At 40.3% G+C, this 11,298-nt stretch overlaps 1 protein-coding gene across 1 annotated transcript in view; it reads left to right on the top strand.

Moving 5' to 3' along the window:
- Positions 1–11,298, top strand: part of LOC107689293 (tyrosine-protein kinase receptor UFO-like) — a 49,230-nt gene that overhangs the window by 30,527 nt on the left and 7,405 nt on the right. Inside the window, exons 11-15 of the mRNA XM_016487235.1 lie at positions 3,767–3,906; positions 4,117–4,261; positions 4,355–4,372; positions 7,098–7,227; positions 7,716–7,807. Coding sequence (XP_016342721.1) covers positions 3,767–3,906; positions 4,117–4,261; positions 4,355–4,372; positions 7,098–7,227; positions 7,716–7,807 — 525 coding nt within the window. The remainder of the gene's footprint in view (positions 1–3,766; positions 3,907–4,116; positions 4,262–4,354; positions 4,373–7,097; positions 7,228–7,715; positions 7,808–11,298) is intronic.

An 11,298-nucleotide genomic window follows, 5' to 3' on the forward strand; every position in this document is an offset into this window, starting at 1 on the left:
CGAACGCAAGCTTCAGACGAAGAAGTGAATGACATGTTCTCCCAATGCCTATTTATACTATAATCACAACGGTAGTGATGTCATGGGCTGTCGCCGGTCAACGTGTTGTTGGTGTTTTTTCAATGTATGCTTCAGACACGGGTCACGACGAGGCGTTCCCCATAGCGACCCCTAGAGGACGCAGTGTCTCGTTCCCTACTCAGGGAACCATGGTTACACTATTATCGTTCTCCTGAAAAAAAAAGAAGCACAAGTTAATGTAATTAACTTATTTAATTAGAAATGATACCTTTGGTTATTAGCTAACACTGCTCTCCACATAATACAAGTGACTGTCTGCCACACTATGGCCTCGTACACTTAAATACCGGAGTGAATTCCCTAAATATTAAGTTCCGTTTGTGTCCGTAAAACAAATCACTCCTGAAATTGCGATGTTTGACGGTAGGCTACACCGCTGACAGAGGCATTGTGTTTTGTTTAAGCTTGGAAGACTTTCAAGCGCGCTCTTGCAGTGTTGCCATCTCCACTTATTATAAGCATCTTTGGGCATGTTGTTTGTTGCTTGACTCATAAAGCTATCCAGTTTATTTAGTTGTCATAGTGGGCAGATTTGAGCTACAATATCTCTGGATTTCCAAAATAAAGCATTTCGATTTATTTATATTTATTTTGTGCTTGATCTTGTTTGCCTTTTTTTTTTTTCTTTGCAAGATCTGGCAACACGAATGAAACAAGGCTCATATTCTTGCATTGCGCATACATAAGGAAAAACAACTGCTCATTTCAATACGCTATTAACAACTAGTTCTTCAGTTCGGTTTCGTACACACTGCATAGAATTACTGTAAATGCGGTTTTCGCTACCTCCGAGTTTTTCGGGAGATAATTGGGGTGTAGAATGCAGTTGTCACTCCAGTAAATGAGTGAAATGTATGTGAACAGAACAGGATTAAGTACGAAAAGGTGAATTGCCACCCGAGTTTAGCTGGAGTGTGTACGTGCCTATTTTTCTATAAACACAGCCCCAGTCTGCATGAGAGAAACCTTTCTGAAAGCAGATTTTACACCGCATGCCACCACAAACAGTAAACAGCACAATTTGTGACTAATTGCTTTAAGACTGAGGTTCAGGCCTTGTAAAGCAGCTCATGTGAAACGCTCGACTCATTTCTAGTTACAGTTCAAAATTCTGGTGCATCTCAACATGTCCAGGTCACATCTCCAAATTCAGTAATGTAGGATCAAAACTGCAATATTAGCTTCATGATAGTAAAGCACATTGTCCACATAATCCTAATTTACATTACACTAATTAATATGGATGTTTTACATTTGCAGGGTTTTTTAACCTCTCCTGTAGATCCCCACCACTGCACATTTTGTATGTCTCCCTTATTGGACACACCAAATGATTTACACCCAATAAATTCAGAATCCTGTACACCCTTGTACAACAATTTTTTATTTATCCTGGTTTCTAGTGCTCTTCTCATGCGGGTTGTATGTGTGCATGATCGGATCGGACTGGAAGTGTAGGAGAAGATTTCCACTAAGGAAAGTTATTGAGAGAGAGGGTAAGGCAATAGAGATGGGAGAGGAAGGCAGAGGCTTTTGACAAAATGGTATTTTCACAGCCGTGAGCCAGAAACACATGTGGAAACAATTAGACATGAAACTGTTCCTGATAACATCATCGGAGTGCCGCACCATGTTCCTTAACGACTCCAGCGCATAGGTGAAGAGAGTGGAAAATATACTAAGAAATAGTTTGATTCTGCTGTTGAAGAGAATTCTGTTCTGGGAAGTTAGCAAACACACCTACACACACACACACACACACACACAGACACACACACACACACGCACACACGCACACTCTCTCTCTCTCTTTCACACAGCTATTTCCAAACCCTTACTGCAGCCGTTCCCGGTGTGTTTTTTTTTCTGATGCTCTGGATTAGAAACAGAGACAGCGGCAGTGAAATGAGTTTAACAAAGAAACAGAGAGAAAGTAAAAGAGGCTCTTAGCTGCACTTTTGCAAAATATGTCAGAACTACAAGTATGCTCAGGCTGTAATACGATCTTGCTACTCATTGAATGCTGCAGAGAACACTAGTAATAAAAACAGTGAAGCAGTGCAACAGCAGGCATTATGCAATGGTTCACATTGTCACAGCTGTGTTTCACATTGTTGTCTCATAAACCACATCGCAAGTGAGTGATATGTAGTTATCATCTTGGAAATAATCGAAGTTTTTTTTTTTTTTTGCATTGTTAATTCAAATTTGTATAAAATAATCAAAAATAAAGATAAATATCAGAAAATTAAATATGCTGGTAGGTGTAGCAGTGGATGGACCAGTAAAATTATGATGAAATATATTTTCACCAAAATTACAATCAAGTATGGTCAGAAATGAATAAATACAGTGTAAATAAGTATTTTTTTTTATCTGGGTAAAGAAATTTTTTTTACATTTTCTCTGTTATATTATGTATACACTGGACATTTATTAGTAAGTGTGTACTTTGTCATAGCTTAAGCTCTGCCTCTTCAGTAAAGACACAATCTGCACACTCTCTTACCAATGTTGGGACACTTGAACTCTTACACACATGAAATTATACTTCTTATGGATTCTGAAGACTGTCAAAACATCTTTGTGTCTGTTCTTAATGTGGTTTTCGCTAAGAAAAGTCATTTACACACCTGCCTATTATATTCCACACTATTCTACACCTCTGTTAAAATACTACTGCCAGAGTCCAGCATTCACTTGGTGATGGAGGGTAAATTAAGGAAATAAGGTTTTCACATTATCTGTTTAAAATAGACAGCTCTTTGTGTTTTTCATATTTAAGATGAAGTCAACAATTACATTGGTCATTTCACATCATATGTGCAGTTATGTACCAGGTGAGCTAAAAAGCAAGTTTACTACCCTAGTGAAAAATAAATATACTAAAATGTATTTGAAATAAATGCATTTAATACTAAGTATACTACAAATACATTTACATATTTATGTATGTAATAAAAATACTCTGCAGTTGTACTTTTGGTATACTAAACTGGTATACTTCAAGTCTGCTGAACTGGAACAAGTTTGGTGCAGAAGTAGTGCTGAAGTCCAACTAAAGATATACTGAAGTATATTTGATTGTGCTAAAGTGGAACTACTGCGAGTAAACTTTAGGTACACTTTAAATATCTAGCATTTAAAGACCGATATTGCTCAAAGATCATACAATGCTCATTAATAGTGACATTAAAACACATTTTAGGCTTAATATTAAGAAATGTGCATTGTGCACAAGTAGTTCTCCAAAAAAAAGTTTAATTATAATTTTTATATCAGTAAGTCTCAAGCGATATGTCAGTAAATTTGTTAATATATTTGAACTGTATACTTAGTATGAAATAAATGTATTTAAATATATTACTTTAAGTAAATATATTAAGTAAATATATTACTTTTTTACTAGTGTACATCAGAAAAGCCATACACAGTGCAGATGTGATGGAAAAAAGTCTTTATTAATCAACAATCTACCCTTGTAATCATAATTTGTGTGAAAAGAATCAATAGTTGTTGGTGTTTTACTGCCTCTAGTGTTCATTTCGCCTGGAAACTGCAGTGAAATGTATTTATTGGTACATTTTTTGCGAAATGTAGTTACAGTAACATATTTCCAGTGAGTCTGGGTTATTTCACAGTTTGAAAGAGAATGTTCATTTGTGGCATTTAATTTGTGTTTTAGTTCCGGATTCGGCCCCAGACAATGTGACGGTTGTGGTGAACGGAACAGAAGTGCTCCTGAGATGGTCAGAACCTCCTGGAAAGATCAACGGACGGCTGCAGGGATACATGATGGAGTACAGCGCACCTAATATGGAACAGGTGACCACACACACAGACACACAGACACAGACACAGACACACACAGGCAGCAATATTTGTGTTTGCTTTTGGATTTCCATTCCTTAATCTCTGAAAAAATTTTATATTTTTTATCATTTATTTTCTCTTTACTATATAGCTGTATCTATATAGAAGTAGTGTTTGATGTTGACTGGATTGCTTTGTTTTTTATGATGGATTGGTCTGCAGGTTGTTGTGGACACAGGTTTGGACACAGAGCTGTTTGTCAATCTCTCAGCCCCCCTGTCAAATGTTTCCTTCAGAGTGTGTGCCTACACCGGAGCGGGACAGGGGCCCTGGACGCCCCTCCAAACCATCACGCTCATTCCTGCAGGTATGAAAGCAGGCAGACAGTAACCACATCTAAAATTCCCACAGGTCAACAGTTGCACTGAATAATGGTCTCTTTCCTTGCAATGTTTTGCAGAAACGGGGCAATCCAGAGGTGAGTGACACACACACACACACACACACACACACACACACACAAGTGTTTTTACACGACTTCCTATTGACTTGTAAATGCTTTTATATTGTTCTAATTATATTTCTGTCATGACAACTCTCGGAGGGATTGGCATGGTAATGTACATGTCAATGTTAATGTATTTGGTTTTGGCGGAATAGATCTGCTACGCTGCTGCTGCTGCGGCGGAGCAAGTACCGAGACTTGCTACTGCCAATACATCCACAACATGCTGCTGTGAGCATGTAAGAAATACTGCTGCTGCAAATATAACATACATGAAATAACCCCCCACAAAGCAGGAGACATAGAAGGGACAATACAAGCCAAAACAAGAACAAACGCCCCCCAACAAGCAGATCTATCGCCAAGACATATGTACTGCTGCTGCCCCGAAGAGCCATATGAACCGCATCTATTACTATCTATGTGTGCCTGGGCTACCCCGCCGACCGGCTTAACACTAGTGGCCTATGACTATGTGAGCCTGGGCTACCACGCCGACTGTCTTAACTCTAAATTAGACGTGCATTATATGTAATGTTTAATTAACCAAATGGATATACGTTGCAATCCGATAGATAAGACCCCAGCACCCACCTGAGCAAATACCATAATTTAGTCATTTGATAACTGCTGTTACTTTCTCCACTTCATCAATCCCAGCGGCAGCGTAACAGCTTGTTAATTCATGTTTGTGCAGTGATGAGACGGACAAAGTTAGCCGATGCATGCCATTTTACTCTCTCGTGCAGATAAAAGTTGTCAAAGTTACAGTGCACTAAAACCACTGGGTGGACTGACCTGAATGAACTGAAATAAAAGCAGAATATAAATAATTGCCGATGTATATGGAGAACCCCAGTTGAATTGCATACACAAGAATGCTTATTTAATTTAATCCGTTTCATGTCCATTACTATCGGCGTGTCCTCAGAGCAATTACATATGCTCTAAACCAGGGGTGGGCAAACTTGGCCCTTCCAGGCCACTTTCCTTCAGAGTTTAGCTCCAACCCTAATCAAACACACCTGAACCAGCTAATCATTGTCTTCAAGACTACTAGAAGGCTACAGGCAGGTGAGTTTTATCAGGGTTGGATCAAATCTCTGCAGGAAGTTTGCCCAACACTGCTCTAAACTGTGTTTTGCTCCAGCTGTATTAACACAGATGCTAAATGCTGCTGTTAATATGCTTAATATTCACTCCTGCATACAATGCAAACTGCCAACATGACACTTAGTTTAAACTTGATTATGGTTGCTCATTTTTTGAATTCAATTATGCAGACCACGCAATACACACAGCGATATGAATTAGAAGAGCATTCACTTATCTTAGATGTTGATTTCGCTGTTCTGAAGCAAGCTGCACTGCTACGGCAAGCACTAGTCATATATTTGAATGTTGAGCAGCGAGCTCATTGGCTACCAATACAGGAGAGAACCAATCAGCTGTGCCATGTGATAATGATGTCAGATAATGAGGTCAGATTGAGCTAGACCTATCGGACTGTGCCATCTAGAGCTTCATGCCAGAACTCAGTATTTGTTCTACCGTGATGCTAACCCTAAACCTAACCCTCACAGAAACCTGACGTCGGGAAGACACAAAATGTAACTCATCTCAGACATTTCATCCCACAAAAATAGGACCCACAGAAGATACAGAAGTGAACTTTTCCTTTTACTTCCCTTATTTGGAGTCCTTCTTAAAATGTTGTTTTTATTTTTATGTCGGCTGTTGCTGTCTCAGAAAAGAGGAAGAAAAAGACAAATGAGGGCAAGAAAGGAGCAGAAAGAAATGTAAGGAAATGAGTTGCAGGAGTTTTGTTGAGTGGGAGGCATGTGGAAATATTTTAGGACATTCTCTAGAAGAAACACGCCCTGTTGTAAATATGGACTGTCTTGCACTGAGGTCATTTTAATGAGCTAATTCAACCAATGACCAGCTGAACAAAACACATTCACTCTCTGGTCTCTGAACAGTTGACCATGATCAAATATAAAGACACATCAGATATTGGCCTGGTGGGAAGTCAGCATAGTGCAACAGTATAGTATCATTTATTTATGCAACCCAAGTTTAATCTATCCTGGTGAAACTCCATAAGATGTTTAGGTGACGAGGGAGAAAAAGCTGAGGTACTCGACTTAGTAGCCAGACAGATTAATATAATGCATATCCCCTATATATAGTATAAACTTTATTCAAGCTGTTCAACCACAAATAGACAAACCTTTAGGATACTCTTTGTGGTCTGCTTGATGCATCCGGTGTGACCCTCTTACACATTATTATTCCCTAAGCTCACTGCATTGCATTCTGGGATTGACTAGAATGCAATTCTGCCTCAGAATCTGGCTAACATGTATGTAATGCAGCAGAGTGTTGCGGCCTAAATCTTGAAATGGACTCAAGAGCACCAACTTTAAAATTCTAATAACGAAAGTAAAGGAAACATGGAAAGGACAAGACCTGGCAATGAGAACTGGAAACACAAGGGCAAGAACTACAAACTAAAAGTCTATAAAGCAAAAGAACAGGCAGGAAATGCATTAGACTCAAGAGCCTTGAAATCCTAAGCTCACTCGGTTTCCAAACAGAGCTACACACTTCAGTGCTTGCATGTTTCCCCCTTTCCTCTTTATAATCTCATTTACATTGACATTCTTGACCTTTCATTCTCTGCATCTGTGTGAAGGTATCTTGAGTGCTCCGGCGTTCTCCTGGCACTGGTGGTATGTGGTCATGGCCATCACCGCCGCCATCGCTCTAGCGGTGCTCTTGGCCGTGTATGTGACCAGGCTGAGGCGGAAGGAGACACGTTTTGGGTGGGTAGAAATTAGGCTTTCTGCTGTTTTGCCGGATTCTGACACTGTGGGTGTGAGCAGAGCTGTTATTTGCTATTAAACCTAACTGTAAAATGAGGCATACATGAACTAGAGTCACTAAGTTGTCCGTGATTGTAAGTGTGAATGTTAATCTTGGACTGGTCATCTGTCCAGGACGTTGGAATAGTTTCCAGAATCTCCTCATAACCCTACATGGGACAAGAGCTAATGGACAGGGACTAGAAGGCACAAAACTCTCATCCTGATGTGGTCAATTATCATTCTTTTTTTGTAAAATAAAGTACCGAGAAGAGGTGGGAGGTGTTTTAAGTGTACATTTTTTTAGCAATGTTTACAACAGGTATAGTTTAGGTATAACATTACCAAAAACATAACTGAATAAAGAAATTAAAAAATACTAAGCGGTACTGCTCCATGTGAAGAATATGTGGGCTTAAAGATTTGCATTTGTGTGTGTTGTTGTAAAGTGAGGCGTTTGAACCCATGATGGAGAGCGGTGAGCTCGTCGTTCGATACCGAGCTCGTCGAACGTACAGCCGACGCACAACAGAAGCCACACGTGAGTTTGCTTTCTCTCCAGTAACATTTTGACTGACTGCTTGGAGCTTACACAGTCTTTACTTGCTCGCACATGTAGCTGTAACTAGATAAGGGAGACCTGCTTGAGAACTTATCTGTGGGAATTCCTTCACGTCTTAGGTGGATGTTCTAGTTTTCCTTTTTACCAAAGTTATATGATTTTTTTAATTCATTCAAAGTGTGAAAATATGCCTTTCATGTTATTGTTAGAATGCTCAAAGTTCAACCATCAGTGATGGTGTCATGTTAAGATTAGCACATGCTTTCAAGGTACACATTTACATTTGATCAGTTCTTTGCCTGGCTGTCAAACCCATGACTTTGGTATTATTAATGCCATTGCTGTTCTGTCTGAACTACAGGAAAGTGTCACAGATTGGTATTTTAGAACCACATATTGTGGTCTTAATGCAAATAAACTGTTGTCTTGTATTGATTCTCACATCCAGCTCCATGAGTGTTATGGCAGCAGCATTTCACTTGACTGAAGACTAAAACCTAAAATTACCTTAAACCTTAAACCTGTCTTGCAAGTACCGCTATGTCTCTCAGGAAATGCACATAATTGTGATCACGATCGTGATGTGAGTTATATAATGGAGTTATATATATATATATATATATATATATATATATATATAAAATGGTCTCAAGAGTGTTACCAACAGATAACACATTCACATATTCACATTTTATGGGTTCATTCCGTAGACCTAATGGTTTTTCTACTGTACAAACTGTATTTTCTATCCCCTTACCCTAACCCTACACCTAAACTTACCCCTCACACAAAACTACAGGCATTTTTACATTCTCAAAACACTTAATTCTATATGATTTATTAGCTTGTTTCCTCATGGGGACCAACATTTAGTGGTATTGCTATCCTTTTGGGGACATTTGGTCCTCATAATGTAGGGAATACAAGGTAGGCCGGGGGTACTCCCGAGGCTGTGCTCTACTCCTCCCCGGGGGCCCCGTCATGGCGGACGCAGCACATGGGGGTAAGGACAGACGAGGCAAGAGAAAAGGAGAAGGAAGGATGAGGAGAGACAGAGACGAGAGAGGGGAGAGAGGGAAAAATAAATAAATTCTCGGTCTGGTTCCCGGACACACTGCCGCTTGGTCCTCAACCAGCTGAGAGGCTCTCACTCGCGGTGCCATGCGATGGTAAAGGATGAGGAGAGACAGAGACGAGAGAGGGGAGAGAGGGAAAAATAAATAAATTCTCGGTCTGGTTCCCGGACACACTGCCGCTTGGTCCTCAACCAGCTGAGAGGCTCTCACTCGCAGTGCCATGCGATGGTACTTGACATCTTTGGTGGACGACACTGGCTCCTCCGCTCCCTCTTGGATGGCAGCCACCCCTCCTCGACCCAGGAGCATGGCAGCGAGCCCTCCGTCCCACCTCATCTTCCATCATTCCAGCACCAACCTAACCTCAAGCAGCCACCGGCGGTCTCCGCTCCTTCCTGCTGCCTGATCTCCTCAGCACCGCGATCCCCCTCAGCAGCGAGGGCTCTCTGACAGCGCGTCCTTCCTTCCTCCCGGGTTTCGGCACCAATGTAACACAGTTCGTAGGTCGGGAAGAAGGAGGTGGGAACAGGCGAACATTTAAACATAATTTTAATAATAAAATAAACACAAAACTTAAAATAGCGCAACAGCCCCTCACGGACGACTGCCGCGCACAAACAAAACAACATAAATAATCCAGGCCTGGTCCTCTCTCGGCCATTCACTGTCGTCGCTCCTCCTTTTATCCTTCTGGAGCTCCTCCGTGGGACTCGAGACCAGTGTGTGGCGCAGGTGTCGCTCATTATCATTTACTCCACCAGCCTCGCTCCGTTCCCACAGCTCTCGGCCCCGCACCACTCGTCACATTATTATTTGAAAAAAGCTGCCAGCCACCGCCAGCGATTTTGATGATTTTGACTAATATTTTATGGCCTACAGTATATTTTGCTGTATGAATATTTGAATATGCAATACACCAAAATAAAGATCAGAGCCTCTACTTTTAAACAAAAAAATCCATTTTATTCTAGCTTAAAGCATTCTTTTTTTTATCAACACTTGAATATAGGTAGGTTTCATAAAAATTTATAATTTTGAGCAAAAAGGTGAGAAAATCACATTTTTATCAAAAACTACATATGGATAATATTCAGTACGATTATCAAAGCATAAATCCAGTAAATCGCTTCCATCAACACCTCCAAAGCTTGCACAGACATATATCACGTCCTGGATCAACATTTTACTCCGTAACATTATGCAGTCTTCATTTATATGCTGTCTATTGCTGATGATCGCATTATTTATCATATGCATCTGTTTACATAAGAGATCGCTAGTTTTTTCGTCCTGTTCAGGTGTGTTTTTGTTCGGGAGGTTTTGTACTTGTTCAGAAGATGTGTAATAGCGCCCCCGAGTGTATAACAGTGAAAACACGAAAAGCCGTAAAAACTCGTCTTTGGCGGGGAAGCGTTGTCTTCTTAAAGACAAGATTTAACATCAGGAATAGACATCCATCCAAGTGCATTTGATTTGTTTTGTTTTTTTCCAATCTTTGATACATTATCTCCCCCGTGACCTGAGAGTTCAGAGGAAAGGAGTCGTGTTTTATGCTGAGCTCCAGTGGATACAAATCTTGACTGTAACACTCATGCATGTCTCACTGCTGTCGTGAGCTGAATCACTGAATCAAAGCTGAACTTCTGCACCGTCTCAAGGTCTGCATTGCATTCGGTTTCTGATCCAGAAAATTCCAGCGAAGCCTGACATCATGTGTTGTGAGATGGAGGACGGTCATGATAGCGTGAGCTTGGTTTTGAACAGTAGTAAAGGGTGGAGGCTTTATGTCATCTGGACAAGCTCCATTACAATCCTTTTTTTTTCCAGTTTTTTTGCACTCACTCTCTCTCTATCTAGCCCTACTCTCTCGATTCCCATCTGGGTTCATTTGAAGGGCAAAACAATCTTGCAACAATTTTAAAATCATGCTTCAGGAGCAGTATTGGGCAGTAACGCATTACTTAGTAATGCATTACTGTAATTTGATTACTTTTTTAGTAACGGAGTAATTTAACGCGTTATAATTTTCAAAATAGTAATTAGAGTATAGTTACAAGCCGAGGTCTCTATACGTTACTGCCGCGTTACATTGCTGACAGAATGCGGTGATTTATAATCTAGATTGTATAAAGGATGTAGCTCACGCACTGTGGAGTTCAGTGCCAGTGGATTAGAGACCTGCTCCCGTGAGACCCGACGCAAGAGTGAGAGACACTCGTGTGTGTGGGGGATGCTGTAGAATAAAATGATTCACGGGACTCCCGCAAAATAGAAATATCTAAACAAAAAATATCTAAAACAAATAAATTGTTATTCATATATTGCACAAAAGCAACATGAACTAATATAAAATATAAACGATTAACAGGTGCAAGCGTATGCAGAGTTTCTATT

The sequence above is a fragment of the Sinocyclocheilus anshuiensis genome, unplaced genomic scaffold (assembly GCF_001515605.1).
Source record: "Sinocyclocheilus anshuiensis isolate Anshui unplaced genomic scaffold, SAMN03320099.WGS_v1.1 scaffold1407, whole genome shotgun sequence".
In the NCBI taxonomy this organism is placed as follows: Eukaryota; Metazoa; Chordata; class Actinopteri; order Cypriniformes; family Cyprinidae; genus Sinocyclocheilus; species Sinocyclocheilus anshuiensis.